Below are 25,277 nucleotides of genomic sequence, written 5' to 3' on the forward strand. Positions count from 1 at the left end.
CTTTACATGTACTCTAGATCTTGCTAAACTTATTTATTCTAGCAATTTTTGGAGGGAGAGCCATATGGTTTTTTGTATAGTCAGACACATCCGTGCCTAGAGACAGCTTTCTTCTTTTTTCCTCTCCTCTCCCTCCCTCTGTTTCTTCCTTCCTTGGTGTGCTGAGGTTAGAACCCAGGGCCTCATGCATGCTAAGTGAGTTTGGCCCATTAACAGGCAAAGAGTTTTCTATAGCATTTGTCAAAACATTTGAAAACTTTTTTTCTTATTATATAAGTATTTTGTATGATAAATTTTTGCATAAACTCTTGTCAGCTACATCCGGCAAAGTTTGATGTACTTTATTTTCATTTTTTTTCTTTGAGATTTCCTTTTTTACCCTTGGGTTATTTTAGTAAAAAATGGTATAATTTCCAAGTAGTTTCTTGGTTTAGAGAATTAATGAGAGAAGAATATTGAAATATCTAAGTATTGTGGATTTGTCTGTTTTTCTGTAATTTCTATTGGTTTTTGCATATTTTGAAGCAAAAACCAATAGAAATTACATGTTGGGGACATATATTTAGGATTACATCTTTTTGGTGAATCATTGCTTTTTACTATTGCTTTAGGGTTTTGATTGTTTTTGTTTTATTTTTATTTATTTTTTTTAACTTTTTAAATATTTATTTATTTTTTAGAATTTGGCAGACACAACATCTTTGTTTGTATGTGGTGCTGAGGATCGAACCTGGGCTGCACGCATGCCAGGTGAGCGTGCTAGCGCTTGAGCCACATCTCCAGTCCCTGTTTTTCTTTTAATAGAGTTTTTTTTTTTTTTGGACCAGGAATTGAACCCAGGGACATTTTAACACTGAGCTACATCCCTAGCCTTTTCTATTTTTAATTTTCAGACAGTGTCTTTCTAAGCTGCTTAGGGTCTCCTTAAATTGCTGAAACTGGCTTTGAACTTGTAATTCTCCTGCCTCAACTTCCTTAGTTTCTGGGATTACTGGTGTGCTCCACTGCGTCCTACCCATTGTAAGGTTTTTGACTGATAATTTTCCTTGTTCTTGTTTACTTTGCTAGAACTATAGCAACTGCAGCTTTTATTTGGTTAGTGTTTGCATGATGTATTTTTTCTGCCTTTTTGCTTTTAATCTGTATGCTTTACTACCTTAAAAAATGGTAGTAAAACATAGTTTTTTGTTTGTTTGTTAAGGGCAAAACTAAGCTGGCAATTTGTCTTTTAAATGGTTTGTTTTGAATATTTACAGTTAGTGTAGTTATTGATGTGATTGGATTTAGGTCTTCTTTTTTTCCTTGTTTTTCTGCCTTCTGGACTATTTGAAATTTTAAAAATATTCTTTTATATGTGTGTTGCTTGCTCGTTCATTCATTCATTACCCATTGCAGGGGCGTTTTAAACACCTAGCCACATTCCCAGCCATTTTAAAAAATTTTTATAGGGCCTGGAGTTATGGCTCAGCGGTAGAGCGCTCGCCTCCCACGGGCGAGACCTTGGGTTCGATCCTCAGCACCACATACAAAAATAAACAAGTGAAATAAAGGTGTTGTGTCCAACTACAACTAAAAAAAAAAAAATTAAAAAAAAAAATAAAAACTTTTTTTTGGAGACGGTGTCTTGCTAAATTGCTGAGGCTGACTTTGTTCTTGGGATCTTCCTGCCTCAGCTTCCTGAGCTGCTGGGATTATAGGTGTTGTGTCCAGCTATATGTTCCTTTTTTTTTTTTTTTTTAAAGTTATATCTATTGGTCTTACTTTTTAAAGTGATTGTTCTGGGGTTGTGGCTCATTGGTAGAATGCTCGCCTAGCATGCACGAGGCACTGGGTTCGATCCTCAGCACCACATAAATGTAAAATAAAGATATGGTGTCCACCTAAACTTAAAAAACCTTAAAAAAATAAATATATAACTATTCACACTCCACTCAGAATTGGTATTTTTCCACTTGAAGTTAAACCATAGAAACCTTAGTTATGTATAGATTACTTTTATCCCAGCCTCTTTATATGATATTTGCCATGAGTTCTGTCTGTATACATTTAAACCACCACACATTCTCATTTTTTCACTTTTAACGGTTTTATGTTCTCAAGAACTCAAGAGGAGAAAAATAGTCTAAAATATGTACCCAGATATTTACCATTGCTGTTGCTTTTGTCTTATATCTAGTTTGAGCTTTCTTTTTTGTATTATTTTTCTTCTACCTGAAGAACTTCTTTGGGCATTTGTTTTAGAACAAGTCTGCTAGCCTTGACTTTTTCCCCCTTTCTTTTGTCTGTGAATGTCTTTGTCTTTATTCCTGAACTTTACTTTGCCTGAATATACAATTCTGGGTTTACTCCTTATATCCCACAGGGCCCTGAAGGAGAGGATTCATTATTTATAAATTTATCTTATTTATTTTTTTGTGTTTATAGGGAATTGAACTCAAGGCCTTGCACAGACCTGTACTCTATCACTGAGCTACACCCCCAATCCTGTTCATTATTTTTTCAAAAGAATGTATCTGTTGAGATTTTATGGGGCTGGGGATGTGGCTCAAGCGGTAGCGCGCTCGCCTGGCATGCCTGTGGCCCGGGTTCGATCCTCAGCACCACATACAAACAAAGATGTTATGTCCGCCGAGAACTAAAAAATAAATATTAAAAAATTCTCTCTCTCTCTCTTTCTCCCTCTCCCACTCTCTCTTTATAAAAAGATTTTATAATTTTTATTGATATTTTTTCAAGTTCACATGTGTGGGCTTTCTCTCATCCAGCAAGGAGGTCCACGGAACAGAGTAGAGTGTGGCTGCAGAGTTGCTAATCAAGACCTCCACAGAGATCAAGGCTGGAAGCAGGTCTGATTTTATTGTGCAGTTACCATGTGTATATACTCAGGCAGTATCTAAGCAGATTTCAGGCAGCCACCAATACAGTTTCTTGCCAACTGTCCTTGCAGCAACCATTTGAGAAGTAGGCTGTGGAGCAAGTGCAGGGACTGAAACATGTGGCCTCACACCCAGGACTGTGACTACTAAGGGGTAAGCAGTTTACCGCCTAGGCACCTAGCCCGAGGGGAATGGTTTGTTACTCAGATTCCCTTAACATATGCCATGTATACAGTACCTCCATGCACTTTCCCCACATTCACTGAGTTCTCTGTCATATCCTTTCTGACAATGAGCCAATCCCAGTGAATTTTGTGGTTTTTAGTTCCAAAATTGCCATTTGTTTTTTTTGTGTAGTTTGTTTGTCTTGTTTCAAGATGTTCACTCCAACCTAATGGATCATGACTCTAATAGGTGTTCTAAAATTCTTTGATTATTCCAATATTTGGGTCATGTAGGGGCCAGCATCTATTGTTTTCGAAAAATGGATCTGTTGTCTCTTTTTAGAGTAAGATTTTGTTGTTTTGCCATGTCTGATAATTTAGATTCTTTTTTTTTTAAATATATATATTTATTTATTTTTTAGGTGTAGATGGACACAACATAATGCCTTTATTTTTATGTGGTGCTGAGGATCGAACCCAGGTCCCACTCTGCTAGGCGAGTGATCTACCACTGAGCCACAATCCCAGCCCCCTAATTTAGATTCTATATTGGACATTTTTCATGTTACATGAATTCTGGGTCCTCTTAAAATCCATTAGAAAATGTTGAAGATTTACAAGTCAACCAGGTCAGGAAATAACTTCAAGTTCTTTCTCATTTTACAAAGATGGTGGTTTTGTAAGTTTCCAGAGTCTTTGCTATGTTTGAGTTTGCACCTCCCAGTTTCACTTAGTTTAATCTAGAACTTAGGCAATGATTTGTTTTATAGTTTTGTTGTTAATAGTTGTCCTAGAATACTTTGTTGTTGTTGTTGTTTTAGGAACACCTAAGGCTGTGCTAGTTCTCAGCGCTGTCATAACAAAGTACCACAAACTGGATGGTCCTAATTTTGGAACCTTTTGAAAGTCTGATGTCTGAAATCAAAGTGTAAGCAGATGAGCTCATATCATAGCATGGATCCCTAAAAGACCTTGAAAAGTCTTCTTTGTCATTGAGATATTTCAGAGTTGGGTACCTGAGTTATAACTGTGAAAACAAAGTAAAAAGTAACTTGGTATTTCTCAGAGGAAAAGGAAGGAAATATTATTATTGTTGTTGTTGTTTAAATTTTCAGCACTGTTAATCTTTTTTTAAAATATATTTTTAGTTGTAGTTGGACACAATATCTTTATTTATTTTTAGGTGATGATGAGGATTGAACCCAGTTCCTCACACGTGAGACGTGGGCGCTCTAACATTGAGCTACAGCCCCAGCCCAACAGTCATTTTTTATGATTTCTGAATCACAAACAATATCTGTGTTTTCTTAGAAAATTTCTGACCTCTGTTGTATCTAAAATTTAGTGTTAGTGAAGTATTTTTCATCTTTCTTTTATACTACCATGAAAAGAAAATAATACTGCAGTAAATATGACAACACGATATAGTTTCTAATATGCTCAAAATGTTTGAGCAGATTATGAACCCTATAGAAAATTTAAAAACTGCATTTGAATTCTGTGGGGGAAAAAAAAAGTAACGGTCTGACTCCTGGCCATATAATAAACAAGCCTACAAATATTTGTGTAAATGCACTTGAAATTCTAAATAAGGTTTTAGGGGCTGGGGTTGTGGCTCATTGTTGTAGTGCTTGTCTGGCACTTTTCAATCCTTAGCACCACATAAAAATAAATAAAAATAAAATAAAGGTATTGTGACCTACAACTTAAAAAAAAATAAAATAAATAAGGTTTTGATCCACAAATTGCTTTTATAAAGTATCAATGTGGTTTAGAAAAAAAAGTGCTAGCAGACCCACATTTACCTCACAGAGGACACAGAAGAGTTCTTCTTAACTCTTTCTTGTTTCTGATAGTTGCTGCGAATCCTTTGTATTACTTGGCCTGAAGATGCCTCATTCTGATCTCTGCCCTTGTCTTCTCTTGGTTTCCTTCCTTGGTCTTCTCAGTGCCTCTGTGTCCTGTCCTATAAGTCTTAAGCCTTGTTCCACATATGCACACCTTGCAGGTTAGCCCAGGACTTGGTTCAGATACATTATGGAGTTTACTTCTCCATGTGTTATATTCTCAGCGATGTCCTCCAAACTCTTCAATTCTATGGGCATTTTCTTTACTTCCCTAGTCAGAAACCTGGAGTTCTTTCAGTTTTAGTCTCCTGCCCATGCCTTGGAGTGAAAGAACAAGGAGGGTGGTGGATAAAAAGGTGGGGAGGACAACCCTCCTATTCTCTTCTTGCCCCAACAGCAGCCTACTTTCTAATTTCCTCTGCTCAGAGTGCTACTTCACAAAGTAATTTTGTAACTGGTGGTGGTCAGGAGAAAGAGAGGAGGGGAAAAAAAGAAAAGAAAGATTCTCTGTACATTCTCTAGGAGTTTTTACCTCATTCTCTGCCCCACCCCCCAAAAAAATGCACTTCTCTTTTTTGACTGATCACATTCATTATGTGATTTTCCTAATTGGTCCAACCTACCATCTTATTGGTTGTTCTTCACTGCCTTCCCAACCCCCATTTGGCCTGCTTTTAATTTTCAGAGTTCTCTCTGAGTTGCACTTTGTTTTCTGTCCATAATTTTTAATTGTAAATTAAATGGGAGATAGAAACTACAGTGGGCTGGCTATACTCCATAATGACTAGAATCAAAAGGCAGATTGATTTGTTTTGTTTTCAAATAAATGAACATTGCAGTAATTTTTCTTTATTTGCTGTTTAGCTTGTTCTCCATGGTTTCCGTTACCCATTGTCAATCAATAGTATGAAAATATTAAATGTTCCAGAAATGAACAATTAATTGTTGAATGCAGAGGTGCTTAACCACTGGGCAACAGACAGGATCTCACTCAGTTGCTGAGTCTGGCTTTGAACTTGTGATCTTTCTGCCTAGTTGCTGGGATTACAGGTATGCACCACTGTGCATGGCCTAACAATTAAATTGTGCACTGTTCTTGGCACTAAGATAAAATCTGAAATCTCAAGAAGTGAACCATTCCTTTGTCTAGTGTATTTACCTTGGCTACACTCTGCTTTGTTAATCACTTAATAGCCTTCTCAGTTATCAGATCAGGTGTTGAGGTATCACAGTATCAGGTGTTCACAGGTGTGCCCTGTGAATAACATGTAAACATACAAGTTTTATGAGACTAAATGGACCCACTTAAGGGTAGAGTTTTGAATTTTGAGAAATGTATACCCTCAATCACCTGCATGAGATTAATTTTTTTGTAACCTTTGGTGCTTAGTTCAAAAAGGGAGTCAGGGCTGTGGTTGTGGCTCAGAGGTAGAGTGTTCACCTAGCCTGTATGAGGCGCTAGGTTTGATCCTCAGCATCACATAAAAATAAAATAAAGATATTGTGTCCACCTATAACTAAAAAATAAATATTTAAAAAAAACTTAAAAAGAGAGTCAGTACATTTACCTTACAGAGTGTTTTGAGAATTAAATGAGGTACATAAAGTATCTTGTACAGGGCCTAGTATACAATAAACACAATGTAAGCATGATCCCTCATCAACTTTCCTTATGTGCAGTGCACATAAATGACTAGCCATTGATACAGTGACTATCTAAAAATTGTTTAGTGCAATAGATCAGGTACTGAGCAAGGAAGAGCCCAAGGAGGCTTTTCCCCAAACCTATTAAATGAAATTATTAGGATAGAACCTAGGTATTTATAAGACTTTGCATAGTGAGTTTTGATAAATTAATAATGGACTGGAACCAGTGATTAATATTGGAACTCAAGACACAGAAGAGGCACACTGGCAACAAGTCATTCTCTCTCTCTCTTTTTTTGCTTTTGCAAGTTGAGACTCTTGACAATTCCTAAAACATTTTTGCCCAAGCCCACTATGTAGTGGAGGAGAATGTAGTGTGCTGGATGTCATATTAAAGCGAAATGATTCTAGTGAATACCATTAAACTTAATTCTCTCAGTTGATTTCATACAAATAAACATGTATTTATGATTAGTTCATAGGTTTCTTTTACATTTTAACAGTTTTTAGATTGATGATGTTTTTCTGGAGTTTTGAGTTAAAGAAGGATTGTTAAGGTGTCTTGGTCTAAGAAGTAAGAAGCACAAAGGTAAATTAGGAAAATGTGCCTGGGTGGGTGGAACAGTATCTGTGTCCTTTGCTTTTTTGTGAGGTAGAGTAGACATGAATGTCTACAAACAGCAATGTTAGCAACAGTTTATATCCCTTTCATGACATTTTTATAGAAGATTATTTTAAATCAATAGTTAACTAGTACGTTGATCTAACTACAGAGAAATTAAAATTTTAGTCTATAGAGATCACTTTTTTTGTGGGGGGTGGGTAGTACTAGGGATGAAGCTTGGGACTCTGGTTTATTCTAGGAGAATAAACTACTACTGCTTTGTAAGTTGTTATTATATATGAAAAATAAAAAGCCAATTCAGGTTTGAGTTCTACTTCTAACATTGTAACTTGTGCTAGTATCTTTGAATGAGTCAGGTTTTTGCTAAACTCTTAGACCTGGTTGTGCTGTAAGTCAAAATTCAGTACCCAGATAGTGAGCACATTAGTTTTGTGGGAAATTGAGGTGTTTTTTTTTTTTTTTTTTTTTTTACCAGCACTGAATGATAGGGCAGTAAACTTTGGTTTTATTTCATGTTGGCTTATTGTTCTAGAAATAAAATAGCTACTAAAGGTGAAAGTGCAGCCTAAGTGCATGCTGTATATTATTACATGATACAGATAATTTTTCATTTAGATTAACTGTGAATGAATGGTTTCAACTCATTTGAACTGTTTGATACAGAAAGTCTCAGATATTTTTATTGATTATATTTAGTGTGCTCATTGGTAGTCTGTTAAATCTCAGTTGCAAAAAAAAAAAAATTTTTAATTAGAGCCTGATTTAGTGTAGTAACTTACTTTGTAATTTCCTTTTCTTTTGGCTTATTTTGACTCCTATAGAAACCTGAAAGTGTGGCGGAATATTTTTAAATAGTCTTACCTTGCAGTTAAAATTTTGTATATTCTTAAAGGGAATAAAAATATATTCAAGGAAAGGAAACTTGGCTGGAGTATTATGGAAACTTAACATTTATTGAAATTCTAGGTTAAATTTAACAATGCAATTAAGTTAAAATGACTCTCTTTCCCTCCTCTTTAGAATCCAGCTACTATCACAAGAATACTTCTTAGCCACTTCAATTGGGATAAAGAGAAGTTAATGGAAAGGTAAGGAACTATATTTTCAGCTTTGTATTTAGAACAGAAAGCCTGTTGAACTGAACTTGTAAGAAGTATGGAGTTAATATGTGAATAAACCAATGTGCAAATAATATAACTACTTTAATTTCTTATATTTTTTATCTGTGCACTTTGCAGTAAACTTAGTATTAGGGAATTCAGACTTAATTGTCTTATTTTGGAGGGAAAGTGAGTGCTCTACTTAAGTACCAAGAATTAAAAGTAGATTGAGGGAAAAACGGCACTCGATACATTCTTGGAGCACACAAATAAGACCTTCCTTTAATTGCTTAAAAACATGTTTTGTTCATAAACCTTAAAGTCCATATTAGGCATTAAAATGACATTTTATTCAGTGAAAACAAAATTGAAAAGTTGTCTAGTGTTTCCTGGGCACCAAACCAGCTATTTGTGTGGTTCTCTGATTTCAGGTAGGATTCTAACTTATTTATTGGGTATTTTTCTATTTTCTTTGAAAATCTTTCTAGTTCTAAAAGAGAAAAAATTATTTGGATTGGAAACTGTCAATGCCATCATTTATCTTTTTCTGGGTCTTAGATTGAAAATTTGGGACATTTAATAAGGAGGTAGAACTTGTATTTATTCTCTCAACCTTATAGTTAGCGATCTTAGTTATAATAAATAATTACGACTCCTTTTTTGGGAACTGAGAATTCAATATTGGGGGAAATAAGTGTAAAATATTGTCCATTTGGTTGTAAAACTCACAGAGCTTTGTAAAACAGATATTAGATAATACCAAGAATGTAACCTATTTCATGCACCTTGTGTCCTCTCTAAGTTCAGTAGTAACATTAATAACTATCAATTTTTGAGCACCCTCTGTGGGGCATTATTAGATTTTATCCACCAGATAGTTTTATGAGGTTAGAAACTATTATCACTACTTAATTGATATGAAGACTAAGTTTAGAACTTAAGTGATCTCCATTTATAACACAGGGATTTAATTAGCAGCAGTATAAAAGTGTTCCTTTTTTCTATTTTCAGAAGGATTTATTGGATTCCAAACCATATATTATAAACAGCTTGACCAGGATTCATGAAGGACTAGTGAAATTAAAAAAAAAAAAAAAAATCTGTGCTAGGAATTGAACTTAGGGCCTTACCCATGCTAGGCAAGTGCTCTACCACTGAACTATATACCCCCAGTTGTGTTTTTATTGGAGCACTATAGTGATGGTCCATGCACACAATGTAGCAATATAATTTGGCCAATATCACTCTTCAGTGCTGCTTCCCTATTTCCCCATCTCTTACCTCTTGGCCCCTTTCCTTATTAATCTCCTTTGGTTTTCATAAGATTCTTACCCCACTCCCATCCCTTTTCCTTTTTCCTCTCTAGCTTTTAAATATGGGAGAAAAGATACAACCCTTGACTTCCCGAATTTGACTTATTTTACTCAACATAATGGTCTCTTAATTTCATCAACTTTTCTGCAGATGACATAATTTCATATGGCTGAATAAACTCCATTGTGTATATATACACACCTCATTTTCTTTCTCCATTCACACACAGGCAGTTTCATAATTTGACTGTTGTGAATTGTGCTTGTGCATGTATCACTGTAGTGTGATGACATTAATTTTATATAAGTATAAATATTGAGTAATGATACAGTTGGGCCATATGGTAGTTCCATGTCTATTCTTCTGAGAAACCTCCATACTGATTTCCATAGTGGTTGTACTAATTTACAATCCCACCAACAGTATAAAGGTGTTCCTTTTTCTTCACATCTTACCCAGCATTTATTATTGTTTGTAATCTTGATGATTGCCATTCTAACTGGGGTGAGATAAAATTTCACTGTAGTTTTGATTTTCATTTCTGTAACTGCTAATGATTTTGAACATTTTTCATACATTTGTGGCTATTTGTATTTCTAATTTTTGAGAAGTGTCTGTTTTAAATTAATTTACCAAATTTCTAATTAATTTATTTACTTTTTGTGGTGCTGGGGATTGAATCTAGGGCCTTGTGCATGCAAGGCAAGCACTCTATCATCTGAGCTATATCCCCAGCCCCAAATTTGTCCATTTATTGATTGGGTTATTTGATTTTTGTGGTGATACTTTTTTTAAATTTGTTAATGGATCTTTGTTTATTAATTTATATGTGGTGCTGAGAATCAAACCCATTGCCCCACACATGCTAGGCAAGCGCTCTACCACTGAGCCACAACCTCAGTCCCAGTGTTAAGGTTTTTGAGTTCTTTATATATTTTGGATACTAATCCTCTGTCAGAAGAGAAGCTAGCAAAGATTTTCTCCCATTCTGTAAGTTGTGTTTTCTTATTCCTAATTGTTTCCTTTGCTGTGCAGAACAGTTTGAGGGGTATTGGCATTGGTTCTTCTTTAAGGTTTTGTAGAATTCAGCTGAGAATCCATCTGGTCCTGGACTTTTCTTTGTTGGAAGGCTTTTTGTTACCGTTGCTATCTCATTACAAGTCTGCTTAGGTTTTCTATGTGATCTTGATTCAGATATACCATTTGTATGGTGTATCAATTTTCATCCTTTCACTTTCAGCCTGTGGCTATCTTTGCCTATTAAGTGCATCTCTTGCAAATAGCATAAAGTTGATTTTGTTTTTTAATCCATCCTGCTAGCCTGTGTCTTTTTTTTATTATTTTTATTTAAAAAATTATTTTTTAGTTGTAGTTGGACACAATACCTTTATTTTACTTATTTATTTTTATGTGGTGCTGAGGATTGAACCTAGGACCTCATGCATGCTCGGCGAGCACTCTACCGCTGAGCCACAACCCCAGCCCCTAGCCTGTGTCTTTAATTGGAGTGTTGAAATCATTTACATTTAATGTTATTACAGAGAGATGTTTATTAATTCATGCTGTTGATCATGTTTAATTTGATCCCGTTTCTCATTAGTTAAGTTCTGTGGAGCTGGTTTAGTAGTCATCAGTTCCTTTAGTTTCTACTTGTCTTGGAAGGTTTTTATTTCACCTTTGATTTGGAAGGATACCTTTTTCTGGATCAGCAGTCTTGATTGTTGACAGTTACTTTCTTTCAGAACTTGGAACACATCATTCCAAGCCCTCCTGGCTTTTGGAATTTGTGCTGAGAAATCAGAAGTGATTCTGTTTGGCTTGCCTCTAAATATTTTCCAACTTTTTTTCTCTTGAAACTTCTAAAATTCTGTTGTGGAGAGGTTCTTTTTTGATTTTATCTATTTGGGGTTCTGAATTCTTCCTGTTCCTGGGTGTCTGTCTCATTCTGATGCTTTGAAACTTTTTCTGTAATTATTTCCCTGAAGAGGTTATCCATTCCACTAGCCTATTTCTCATACCTCTCCTGAATTCTAGTGATTCTTAAATTTGGTCTCTTAATGTTGTTCCAAAGTTCTTATATAATTATGGTTACTTATTTTCTTGTGTGTGTGTGTGTATTTATTTATGGTGCTGAGAATTGAACCCAGCACCTCACACATGCCATGTAAGTGCTCTACCATCGAGCCACAACCCTAGCCCCTTATTTTCTTTCATGTTGTCTGAATATTCAAGGATGGCTACATGGTCTTCCAGCTCTGAGATTCTGTCTTCAGCATGGTGTACTCTATTAGAGAGGTTTTCAACTGAATATTTTATTTGATTTTATTGTGTCTTTCATTTTCAAGCTTTCTTTGGTTCTTTTTCAGTATTCACCTCCTTATCGAATTTCTCATTTATATCCTGTACTGTCTTCCTTAATTTATTCCATTCTTTTTCTATGTTCCTTGGAATTCATTGTCATTTTTATAATGATTCTTTTGAATTCTTCATGTGATATTTTATCTACTTCAAAAATTTTGGGGTCAGTTGCTGGTGAATTATGGACCTTAAAAGGTGTTGTATATGGCTGGGGTTGTAGTTCAGTGATAGAGCGCTTGCCTAGGATGTGTGAGGTGCTAGGTTTGATCCTTAGCACCATATAAAAATAAACAAGTAAAATAAAGGTATTGTGTCTATCTAGAACTAAAAAATATATTTTTTATTAAAGAGATGTTACATAGCCTTGTTATTTTCCTATTTCTTGTATTTTTCTGTGTTGAGTTTTATGCATCTACTCTTATGTGTGGGCCTTTTTAGGGCACAGTGTTTAGCTGTCAAAATGTCCTAGAGTGATCTAGATTGAGAACCAACCTCCCTTGTACCTGTGGTATTCAGAGCCTTTGTGTTAAAGAGTCTTTTTGCTGTAGCCATTTCTACTTGGGGCCTGGTCCTAAGATTGGGATTTTGTCTATTCTATTCTTTGTGTTAAAGTGCAGCTGAAGTTTGAGTGTCATTAATTTGTGTGTGGAGCAGCGTGCAACTAAAGCATTTTGGTTGAGTTAAAGTTCAGCAGCAGACTCTCTACCTGTGAACTTGTAGTGTTCCTTTAAGTTCCCAGGACCTCATGGAAAGAGCAAAATAAATAATAGCAACAGCTGGTGAAAACAATATATAGCATTAAAGTAAATAACCTGATTCCTACTATGATATCTACAATGATTTTAAGCCACAAACCCCCAAAATGGTAGAGTCAACAATTACCAACAGCGAAACAAACAATCAAAAAACCACCACAACAAAAAACCCACATGCCGCAGTCTCTGGCTGGGCACAAATCACCAGCCACCACACAGCTTGTAGATTCAAACAGCAATTCTTTATTCCCATCTCACACCCGCCTTCTACAAACACGTTCTGGGGAAATCCACGTTCTCTGCCCAAATCCACTCTCTGCCCAAATCCACTACTCCTGGGCTTCTGTCTCCCAAAATATACTGTCTGACCCTAAGAACTCAAGAGGAACTCAGCAGCAGGATATGCCCTATTCTAAAGGGGGAACACCCTAATCTCCTATTATGCTAAACCCTAAACACGGATCCGCCCTGGTCCTTGAGCAAGGTCACCTTACATGCAATGTCCTGCAAAATGTCCTATTTCCATGAGTCCTTCCACTAAAGAAACATGGGGGTACGCTGGCAAGGAAATTGTCATACCTACTTGGCTGATGGCTCCCAGCACCCACACATAAACTAGTTCTGGCATTAAAGCAAACAGAAATCAGTTATGCCAGCCACCACAGTAATAACTGCACCAACATTAATGATGGGCTCAGGAGTTACATAAACCAATTATTCCTAAAAGGTCTTAGAAATATAGTTAATATAAGGAAATATGATAGAAAGACAGAAGAGTTTATAGTTTGAAAAAGTGAACAGAGAGAATGCAGAAAAGATGTAGCAGGTGATGGTTACAAGGAAGGAGTAGAAAATAAATGGAGAAAGAAAACAAAGTTTACGTGTTAGCAGGAAAAGAAAAGAGAGAAAGGGAAACCAGAGAAACAAATGAAAGCAATACAAAGCAAAAAGTAAAATATATAAACCAAGACCAAATAACTCTCAAAAGACAAGATAAGGAAAAATAACTACAGTTAATAAATACTAAGAATGAGGAAAAAAAGGAACAAATACATATATGTGTCCATGAACCCATCAACACAGTAAGAACACACACATGGTTTTTAATGAGCAAGTGTCTGAGGGGTTGTTAACCCCTTCCTGTTTTTGTTTTGCCCTTTGAGCTGCCGGTTAGAGTGGCCCAAGACTAAAGCTTGTTGAGATAAGTCTCAGCTCCCTTTTTTTACTTGTGTGAGATAGGATGAAATGGGAAGGTACTACTGTCAGTTCGAATTTTGTCTACTTAGACCAGATTGATGCATCACGTGTGACTGCTTCAGAATTTTATCTGAAGTTAGTAGTGTTTCTTAATTTTGGTATTATTTTTAGGCTTATTTATGATATCTTTATTAGGAAAAGAGTGTGGTTTTAGTGGTGGTGGGATCCACGTTGGATACTATGCTGATGTTGCAGAAAGATTTAGAGGGAGGCACACTTCCCACAACAGCTTGAAAAATCCAATTATCATGCTTATGAACTGAAAAGGAGTTTTCATTGTTATATTTGAAACTCCTTTGGTGGACTAGGTTGGCTCAGAATTTGTCTTTTATTAATATATTTATCTTAAACACATTCTGAATTTTATCCTGTAACAGAGCTGTAAGCATTTTTCAATTAAATATTGTGATTAAACATGGTAAATATGAATTAGAAGATAAGAGGCTTTTGGAAAACTTATGCAAGTTGTGAACTGTTTTTGGTTTTACCTTGTGGTTTCTGTTTTTGTGTTTCTGAAGAAAATGACTTGGGTAACTCAGGATTTATAATTGAATCTTTTAAGTAGTGTATTGAAATGCTAGAAGCACATAGTTCAGTGGCAAAGCACTTGCTAGAAGTGTATAATTCAGTGGCAAAACACTTACTTGCCTAGCATATGTAAGGGTCTGGGTTTGATTCCAGCATATCTTTTTGTCTCATTCACTAATTTTCATATTGTAACATTGCCACACTTTTTTTTTTTTTAAAGTTTTTGATACTTTAAAAAACAATTTAGTCTTCCTGGATTATTTGGCCTCAGGTATATCTTTTGTAATCAACATGTTGGTGATTAAAAATACAACCCCCAAAACTAGGGCTGGGGGGATATAGCTCAGTGGTAGTGTGTTTGCTCAGTGCCCTAGATTTACTCCCCAGTACAATGCCCCCATGCCCCTCAATGAACAAACAAACAAACAAACAAAACCCCAACAAAAACAGTCTATAAGTATACCTTTTCATAGCTGAGATTAATAACGCATCAGTATTTTATGCTAAAGTTATATATGTTACTGCCATTTTAAGATTTACTATATCTTCTACTTGGGTATTTTGTTTGCTTCATCAAATTTTACTTTTCTCTATTAATTTCAAAGTATTATTTTATTTCAGTTTTTCTAGTAGTTATCCTTTTAATTTGTATATACATATTTAAAACTAAGTTTATAACAATATTTCTAGTATTCATATCCATCCCCTGCACAAGACAAAACTATAGTATCTCTTCCTCCTGCCTTCTTCCCCTTTCAGTATGGTAAATTGATGATAATTTAAATTTTCATTTATGGTAAAGCTTTTTTAATTATTTATGTATCCTCCTGGGGAGGTGTGCAGTTTGTTTCTTGTTTTTTCTCCTTTAGAATATATTTCGAAGTAAGTCCAGTTTCATATGTGGTAAAATAAGAGTATTATAAGAGAAATTCCTAAGTGTTCTGAAATACACTGTAATATTTTTAGATGTGAGTTTTGAAGATATAACTACTGGGCCCTTTTTAACCAGAGATCTCATGTTGTTGTTTTGAAAGATTCTTAATTGTTATTTTATTCAGTGTGCCTTTCTTCCATTCTCTTGATTCTTTTTGAAATTGTTAGTCACTTGCAGCCTCTTTTTTTTTTTTTTCAAAATACTACTTCTGTATTGTCATATTTATATTCTGTTTGGTTAAAGTTCCTCAGATTTTTTTAATTAATTCACTTTCCTTCTTGGGTTCTCTTTAACCATCTTGAATTATTTCAGCAATATCCAAGATATTCTATTAACTTCATTCTTGGTGTGTGGGAGCAGTTTATTTTCTTTGTATATTAATTTGTCCACCTTGTTATATTAACTAAAATAATTAGAACTAAATAATGAACGTACAAATGAGAGAAGCACCTGAAGAGGTACCGTGAAATTTATAGTCTTAAGTGACTTTGTTAAAAAAATAGAATGAAGAAGAAGTAGAACCAATCTTTTGAATCAAGGGGTGAGAAAAATAAGTCCTAAGTAGATTAGGTATTTAAGATAAAAGCAAACATTAATGAAATAGAGAACAAAAAAAAATACATTAAACAGAAAAATCTCTGAAAGTAGATTTTAAAAGGGGAACATTAAGAGAATGACAAGAAAAGCTATAGACTAGGAGAAAATATTTGCATGTATTAGAATGGCAGAAACCCAAAACACTGCCAACACCATATGCAGATGAGAATGTAGACTAACAGGAACTTTCATTCCTTGCTGGTGGGAATGCAGAATAGCACAGCCACTTTGGAAGACTGTTGCAGTTTATTGTAAGAAAATGTACTGGTACCATACGATCCAGCAGTTGTGCTACTTGATGTGTACCCAAATGAGCTGAAAAGTTCAGTCCACACAAAAACCTGTATGTGGACATTCAAAGAAGCTTTATTCATAATTGCCAAAATATTGAAGCAACCAAGATGTCCTTCAGTAGGTGAATGGATGAGTAAAGTGTGGTACATTCAGAAATGGAACGTTAAGGGATGAGGTTGTGGCTCAGTGGTAGAGCGCTTGCTGAGTATGTGTGAGGCACTGGGTTCGATTCACAGCACTGCATATAAATAAATAAAAGATCATCAACAACTGAAAAAATTTTTTTAAATGGAATATTAATCAGTGCTAAAAGGAAATGAGCGTCAGACAATTAAAAATAATGGAGAAATCAGAAATGCATGTTATACTAAGTGAAAGAAGTCAATCTGAAATGACTACGTACTCTATGATTCCAATTATGTGACATTTTAAAAAATCAAAACTGGAGACACTGTTACTCAGCATTAAAATTGATGGAGTTGGAGAATATCATGCTAAGTGAAGTAAGCCAATCTCCAAAAGCCAAAGATTGAATGTTCTCTCTGATAAGTAGATGCTGATCCATAATGGGGGTGGGAATGGGAAAAATGGAGGAACTTTGTTTGGGCAAAGGGGCGGGAGGGGTGGTAAGGGAACATCGGGGCAGGAAATTGGTAGAATGAGATGGGCATCATTACCCTAGGTACATGTATGATTGCACATGTGGTGTGATGTTACCTTGTGTACAACCAGAGAAATGAAAAGTTGTACTGCAGTTGTGTATAATGAATCAAAATGCATTCTGCTGTCATACCTACCTAATTAAAATAAACAACTGGAGAGAGGAGAAGGAATAGTGGTTTCTAGGAGTTAAGGGAGAGGGAGAAATGAGCAATTGGAGTGCAGATGTTTTTTACGGCAATTAAAAATAGTTATATATTTTTTTTTGATATTGTAATAGAGAATACATGTCCTTGTACATTTCTCCAAACTTGGAACATGGAACATCAAATATGAATCCTAATGTAAACTGGATTTTAAGTGATAATATTATGTCAATGAAGGATATTCTAATGTACCATTCTAAGGTTGTCTGGTAATAGCGAAGGATGTTGTCTTTTGTTTTTGGGAGAGGGCACAAACAACATTGGAAATGAGACATAGTTAAAAATAGGAAAAATATTTCAGAATTATAAATGAATATGGTGTACTTGAAAGCTTGGAAATAACCAAGACTGTCCCCCAAGAAGAACACTAGTAGAATAAACTAATAACCATAGAAAAATATAGTGAACATAGTAAAAGATCCCTCTGCTTCCCCACAAAGCACTAGATGATTTTGTAAGAAAGTTCTTAAACCTTATACTTTATAAGAAAGTTCTTAAAGTAGCTTAAAGTAACAGTCAGTTGCCACTGACAATTAACCTTAGGACATGGAAAAGATAGGATTATCATTTATTTATGTTAGTAAAACTCTGGTTCCAAAATTTGACAAAAACAGTGTGAGAAAACAATATTATGAATGTAGCTATTGAATTTATAAATAAAATAACTCCTACTTTGAATGAATTAATGGTTCTGGTAGAATTTCTCCTAGGACTGTAAAAATAGATCATTGTTGGGGAGGGTTATCTTTAGCATTTACTATATTAACAGATTAATGAAGAGAAACCAAAAGGCAATAATAATAAAAGCTAGTTATAAAATTAATAAAATTGTACATTTGCAATTCATGATTTAGTAAAAACAAAATTGTTACTGAACTGAAAAGTTAGTTTTTCAGCTTGATAAAGGGTATCAATTAGCATTGAAGCATTAGAATGCTAATGTAGATCACTTGAGCCCAGGAGTTCAAGGCCCGCCTGGGCAACTTGGCAAGATCCAGTCTCAAAAGACAACAGCAACAAAACCAAAAAGAATAATGATTGACCCTACTATTTGTACGTATTGGAAATTCTGATCAATAAAACACGAACAATAAATAAGTGGCATAAAATGAGAAAGGAAGAAAAATTGTGTGTAAATAATATAATTATGAAATGAAATCCAAGAGAATCAACTTAAACAAAACAGAACAAAAAACAGTATCCAGACCTATCCTCTTTATACTGTCCTCCCTTAGTCTCCTCAGAAAATGAAGAAACATGGACTGTGTTTAACTTTGGTGACAGTGTTACAGGGCTGAGGCCTTCCAGGAAACTAAGGCAGTGGAGAGTTCCTCCTTCAAACACTGAGTCATGCATTCAAGTCAAATATTTTAGAAATGTTGCTTAGTATTCGTAATTGGCATGAGTTTATTAGAAGGGACGGAAAAGGGAATACTCTGAAGGGAGAAAATAGGTTTTCTCAGAAGTGTGCCTTCCTTCCCCCCAGTTTTATGGGAGCCCCAGGAATATCCAGAGTCACCTCTTGACTTTTAACTGACGCCAGAGGACATCATACTCATTGCCTTGACTATTCTGAGTTCCTTTAGCTCATACTAAGTGGTTCTAATTGGAACTTGTTCTTACAAGTTTGGTGGGGGAGGTGTATTGGGGTTTGAACTCAAGGGGCACTTGACCGCTGAGCCACATCCCCAGTCTTTTTATGTATTTTATTTAGAGACAGGGTCTCACTGAGTTGCTTAGCGCCTCGCTTTTAAAGCTCAGGCTGGCTTTGCACTTGCTATCCTCCTGTCCCCGCCTCCCAAGCCACTGTGATTGCAAGTTTATGCCACCACACCCAGCTTGTTCTTAAGGATTTTATGATTAGGGGGAATTATCCTTATCTCCCTGAATTCTGTGTTCTAGTCTTTGTGAAGGTCACAAAAGTCTCCCCCTTTAGGGTAACTTGTGTTCCTCTTATTGACATTTCTCCTGCAAATAAGAAATAGTTTGTTGAAGAATGTGACATATCCTAACCATTTAAGCCAGGCAGGACTTCAAGTAAATTGCTTCTTGGAAAAGAAAGCATGTGGAAGTCAGCCCAGTGGGCCCATTTTATAGAATATTGCTTTAACCTCATGTTCCTACCACTCACATTTCCCTGTCCTCTACCAACACTGTGCTACTTATCTTGAGAAGAAATGGAGATTACTTGTAGGATAATCCTATAACTATTTAGGATCCCAGCAATCAGGAAAAAGGTAGAAACAACATGGCCATTACATGGCATAGTGTCTTTATAATACTGGATAATAATGGATTTATGTAGTATCATCAGTCTGTAGTTCAAATGAATTTGTTCAGACCCTAAGAATAAATGTGGTTTATTCTTTTGAAAAATAAATTCTTGGTGAAGAGGAGGAACTGGTGGAGAACGTACAATTTTAACTTTATGGTCTCTCTTTTATCCGTTATAGCATGCTTCCAAACCTTTACCCCTTCCTTCCTTCCTCCCTCCCTCCCTCCCTCCCTCCCTCCCTCCCTCCCTTCCTTAACTTAAGCCTGTTTTTTTTCAAACTTTGCATTGTACTTGCCCTTCTGTTTTATCAATTAAACAAAAATTTTTCCCTAAACTGGTTTTCTTCTCGTGCTTCTCCAGATGAAACAAAGCAAAGCAGAGAATCAGAACTGCAGCCAAAAAATATACCTGTTAAACCTACTGTCCTGTTTATTCTGGGATATTGCTTCCATTGTTTCATTTGTTGTATCTTAAGCCTTCTCTGTTGATGTTTTATCAGAGTTGTTAGGTGTAATCGGATTTTAAGAGGATAAGTGATATTAATGATAGAATTGATAGGAAGATTTTATGAGCCAGAAATTCATGAGCCAACCTGGATAACATACTGAGGACCCCCCACCACCACTACCACACACACACCATCCCTTCACTTCTCCTCACAAAATTGAGAATCAGATGTGAAGGCTGCATCCCAGATAATGCTCAAATCACAATGTTAAAACTGTCTTTTAGTGGTGGCACTGCTGTTATTGCCATAGTGTAATTCTCGGAGGAAGAGACCACCAAGAGACTGACTCTATGCAATAAGCAGGAGGGGGTTTATTGAGATACCAGCATGCTGGGTGAGCAGCCCAGAACCCAGAGCAGAGGTCAAGCAGTGCTTAAGTATACTTTTTGAGGAGGGCGGGGGCTTTGTATACATCAGAACAAATCATCATGAGGCGCGGGAAAATTGAACAACAACTCTGAGACATGATTAGCACATTCATTGGCGGGAACAGATTGGGCGTGGGTGATTGGTCACTCCTAAGCGGGGTACACATTCAAACTGATTGGTTCCGGGCCCTGTATGCCTATGTGACAAGCTGCACAGGGCCCTAGGCTATTAATCAGCTTAATGGCTAGTAGGGCATTGTCTTAACTGCCTCAGGAATTTCAGGTTCTGGGTGTAGCAGAGGAACTTAACAATACAATGCCCGGTCTTTTACACTTTAACTCAGGCTTTGCAGCTTAGAAGCAGCTTAGAAATTTTACCCTTTCAATAGGGCACAGGCATCTCATATTGGTATTGAGCATGTGACACCAGGACTAGAACCTCTGATCTTGGAGCCTCTGAAAGCTGGTTATCTCCTTATTCTTTCAGAATAAGTTCCTCATTGAACCTTCTTCAAATATAAAGTTTTGATAATCTCTTGGTCTCCCTACTCCTGCTATGCTTGAGTCTTCTCAATGGGTAGATGGGGAAAGTGAGTTGTTCTCCTCCTCCCACCTTTTTCTTTCTTTTTTGACAGCAAGGCTCTTAAAAACCCAGGTTCTGTCTACCTTTCTGGCATCTTCTTTTCTATATCATTTCTGTTCCCAATTACACTTAAGTAGTAGTACCAAGCTTCTAAAGTAGGTCACATAGTTAAATTTTGTGCTGCCTCAACTTTGCATGTGCTTTTTTCTTTTATTTTTTTTACATGAGAGGCCTCTGTGTGGCTCGGTCTAGACTGTTTCCTATATAGCTCTAGGCAGCATCTTTCAAATTGTACTGTCATTGACCCAGACCTGACTTGCCTTCTTTATTGTCCTTTTTCTAAATGTCTTTAAAAACCCAGCCTAAGTATTATTTCTAAGAACTTTTCTTATTTCTCAATGCATTTAATCATTACCTCTATTGTACCTTAGTGTGTATTTAATATTTTACCATTTTTATCAAGGTTCTTTGTACAAAACCTCTTTTTAAATATCTTGTATTCCTACATAAAATGTAATTCCTAAAATATAGTGTCTAAATTTTTAATTAAAATAACCATTTTCATTTCTGCAATAGAATTTTTTTGAAATTGTGACATGAATATAAATCAAATTTTATTTTGATGGGATTTAGAAACAATGCAGCCAAAATGGAACTCCTTTAGAATTCGAAACAAAAAATTGTCTCTCCTAGCTCATATTTTTTTAAAATCTACTTTTGTAAATTTGTAAATTTAAGTAATTTTTGATGAGTATATAAGGTGAGTTAGCTGGTATATTTATAGCAAGAGGTAATAACTTTTAATAGACAGAATCAAAGAATTCAGAAGAATGATTTCAGTCTTTCCTGGACTGTGAAAATGGCTTTCACTTTTCATTATGAAGCATTACTATTTTCCATTTAATGAACAGCACTTCTGATTATGATAATGTTGGGGAAAACAGACTGGTAGAGAAGCAGCAAGCAGCACTCAGGAGTAGAACTCTAAAAGTTTTCTTTACACCTGAGGCCCCAGAGAAAAACAAAATTTCAAATTCTGAGCCCTAATCCACTGTTTCTCATAACATTTATAGGTTATTTGGTGTCATTCATCCCATCCTATCATTGGGGCTTTTTTTCCTCTTAAAAAAATTTTCCATATCTGCTTGACTGCCTTGTGCAGGGTCTCTAACAAAGCATGCCTACCGAAACAGATAGGAAATGGCTCTTTTCACAGGTATCTGTTACATTCCAAGAGGGAGTAGTCAAATTCCTAGGGCTTTTTACAATCCAAAAGGTAGGGACCCATGGTTAATTAAGCTTCCTGGAAGAAGGCTGAGGAGGAATGGGGAACTGACCCTTTCCCCAGTTCTTACCATAACATTTTTTGTTATGTTAGTTTCTTACCATAACATTTTTATAATTTCATTTCACAACCAGGTCTGGTTTTGCCATTACAATAACATGGAAGTTTTCTTATTTATCTTAGTAATATATTGTTTCATAAATAAGTTTTGAGATGTGAAAGTGAATTTGGTTTTTAAAATCCTTGCTTTTATGGTGTTTATTCTTTTATAATACAGTGAGATTTTTCCTGTTTAAATAATTTGGGTATTATTGGGAAGTGTAGTATATGGAAAGAGGCAGACGTACCATCACATGATAGTGTATTAGTTGAGAGCATGGAATCCTTGTTCCATCATTGACTAGTTACCTTGTTTTTCTCCCTAAGTTACCTTGTTTGAAGTGAATTTTCTTATTTTGTTGTCCCCAGTCTCCCTGCTATCCTGCTATCTTATAGATTCATAAATTTTGGTTTGGGTACTGGGGATTGAGTTTAGGGTGCTCTACCATTGAACTACATCCATACTTTTTTATTTTTGATAAAGGGTTTCACTAATTGCTAAGGTTCGAATTTGTGAAATCCTGCCTGACCCTGTCAGTTTGCTGGGATTAAGGCATGCACCACCACACTGGGCTTAATACATAATAATTTCAAGAATTTTTAAAATAGCAGCTCTGTTTAGACCTTGAGTAGAGGTTTGGTGATGAGAAAGGTATGCACAGCAATTTTTCCAGTTTCAACCTCCATGGTACTTAGAGTTTTATGGGAGTGTATAAAAGGTCATTTCTGGCTCACCACCTTTGTTGTACCCTTGAAAAAGGAAAAATATTCATTATTGTGGTTGTATTTTGTTGGACTAGAAAAGAGCGGAGGATATTAGTATTTGGATATTTGAGGATGAGAAAACAGAATCAAGTGGATTCTGTATGTTGAACATTAATGGGATTTAGTGGCTACGGTACATGAAAAATAGAAGGGGAATGGTTGGGAATATTTAATAGCCTGCTGGGTTCTAACCAGATTAACTTGATGTTTTCTCTATTTATTGGGAAGTCCTTGAAGGTTGTGGTAAAAGGAAAATATTGTCCTGATTTAGGCTAGAAATAGCTTAATTGATAGCAGAGGAATAGAAGAAATGTAAAAATGGAGTTTTAACTGAGAAAAAAATATGACACTGAAGGAAATTTAGTAATTTGGACCCATTGAAATCTAGATATCAATTTGACTATGTGTCATTTGGGTGGCCTAGAAAACCTCAAGCCTTGAACTTGGGTGATGATGGTCCCAGCTGTTTATGTCCCTAAGCACTTGAAAGAAGGCAAATATAAATTTTTTCTGAGAGAGAAAATTTTTTAAGCTTTAAACTACTTCCTCAATGTTTTTTTTTTTCTAATTAAAACATACCAATCTGGGACTTTGGAGATACTGGAATTGTCAGATCTAGACTAAAATGAGTATGCTTTCACCAGGAAACCGGAAAGTATGAGCTATTATTTAGATGTGTATGTATGTGTGTGGGGCAATTTCTATGAACAAAAAAAGGTTAAAAATTGAATTAGTAAATTAGTTTTAACAGCATATTGGACAAAGCTTAAAGAGAGTTTAGCATATTAGAAGATAAAAAAATCTAGATTTAAACATATCTACTAAAATGTGGAAAATATAGAGAAGTTAAGAAATAAATGGAGGGGGCCGGGATTGTGGTTCAGTGGTAGAGCTTGCCTAGCCATGTGTGAGACACTAGGTTTGATCCCTGGCCCCATATTAAAAAAATAAAGATATTTTGTCCATCTACAACTTTAAAAAAAAAAAAAGGGAGGGAGGGATATGAGAAGTTCTCATCGAGTCTTAGTTGACAGAATGGGGCAGAGGTAATATGTGAAGATGTAATGGTTGAGAATTTTCCAGATTAATAAGATAAGTGTCTCTACTAGGTGCAGTGGTGCATACCTCAGGAGATTGAAGGAGGAGGATCGAAAGTTTGAGGCCAGCCACAGCAACTTATTGAGACTCTGTCTCAAAATTTAAAAAAAAGGTTGGGGATATAGAAAAGTGGTAATACCAGTACAAGGGGGGAAAAATTAATTTTTTTTAATTAAATCTGGGGATATGGCTCTTGGGTTCAGTACCCTCCCCCCCAAAAAAGTCTGATTGAACAAGTCAACATTTCCTATGCAAAATGCCTATTTCACTGATTCTAAGTTGTGCAGTTTTTCATATTTTAACATGTCTGAAATCTGCATTTTTTTTTAAGAGAGAATGAGAGAGGAGAGAGAGAGAGAATTTTTTTTTTTGATATTTATTTTTTAGTTTTCGGCGGACACAACATCTTTGTTTGTATGTGGTGCTGAGAATCGAACCTGTGCCGCACGCATGCCAGGCGAGTGCGCTACCACTTGAGCCACATCCCCAGCCCTGCATTTTTGATTGATGGAATTTTACAACCCCCCCAACATCAAAATTTCAGTATGAAAACATTTTAGATTTAATGAAATGTGGTAAGAAGAAATTTATATAGTAAACTGCAAAGTCAACAAAATTGAAATTTTGATAGCAACAAAACATACTGTTATTTTCAAAGACTGAAAGTGTTAATATATATTATTTTATAGAATAGCTGACTTCTCAAAATTGAAAGTGATTAAGATGATGCCACAGTGGGTTAAAGGAAAATAAATAGCAACCTACATTATTGTTTATTAAAAATGTATTTATAGTAGAGTACCGTGTTTCACGTAATATGCCGTTGACCCTTGAATAGCTATTACATTTGAAATTACATGCAGGTTTTTATTTTGGAGATCGGTGACAATTTGAGAAAATACTGTTGAATTGAACCACACGAATTAGAATTACCACAATAAGAAAAAGATAATGTAAAAAAATAGGTACATAATAGTCTATCATTTACTACCATGAAATAGACACAAATGTATTATTAAAAAGTTAGATTTTATTAAAAAAAATACACAAACACTGTTTTAGTCCGTTTTTTTTTTTTTCAGTGCTGTGACCACAAGACTTGACAAGAACAATTAGAGGAGTAAAAGTTTATTT

General features: G+C 35.5%; 1 protein-coding gene and 1 pseudogene across 3 annotated transcripts in view; one reads left to right on the forward strand and one right to left on the reverse strand.

Moving 5' to 3' along the window:
- The window catches only part of Arih1 (ariadne RBR E3 ubiquitin protein ligase 1), a 115,143-nt gene that overhangs the window by 43,666 nt on the left and 46,200 nt on the right, over window positions 1-25,277 (forward strand). For all 3 annotated transcript variants that reach the window (XM_076851052.2, XM_076851051.2, XM_076851053.1), the window contains one exon: window positions 8,180-8,247. In XM_076851052.2, the coding sequence (XP_076707167.1) occupies window positions 8,180-8,247 (68 nt within the window). The remainder of the gene's footprint in view (window positions 1-8,179; window positions 8,248-25,277) is intronic.
- On the reverse strand, window positions 14,107-14,214 carry LOC143396195 (small nucleolar RNA U13; annotated as a pseudogene).

This window comes from Callospermophilus lateralis, chromosome 3, assembly GCF_048772815.1.
Source record: "Callospermophilus lateralis isolate mCalLat2 chromosome 3, mCalLat2.hap1, whole genome shotgun sequence".
Lineage (NCBI taxonomy): Eukaryota > Metazoa > Chordata > Mammalia > Rodentia > Sciuridae > Callospermophilus > Callospermophilus lateralis.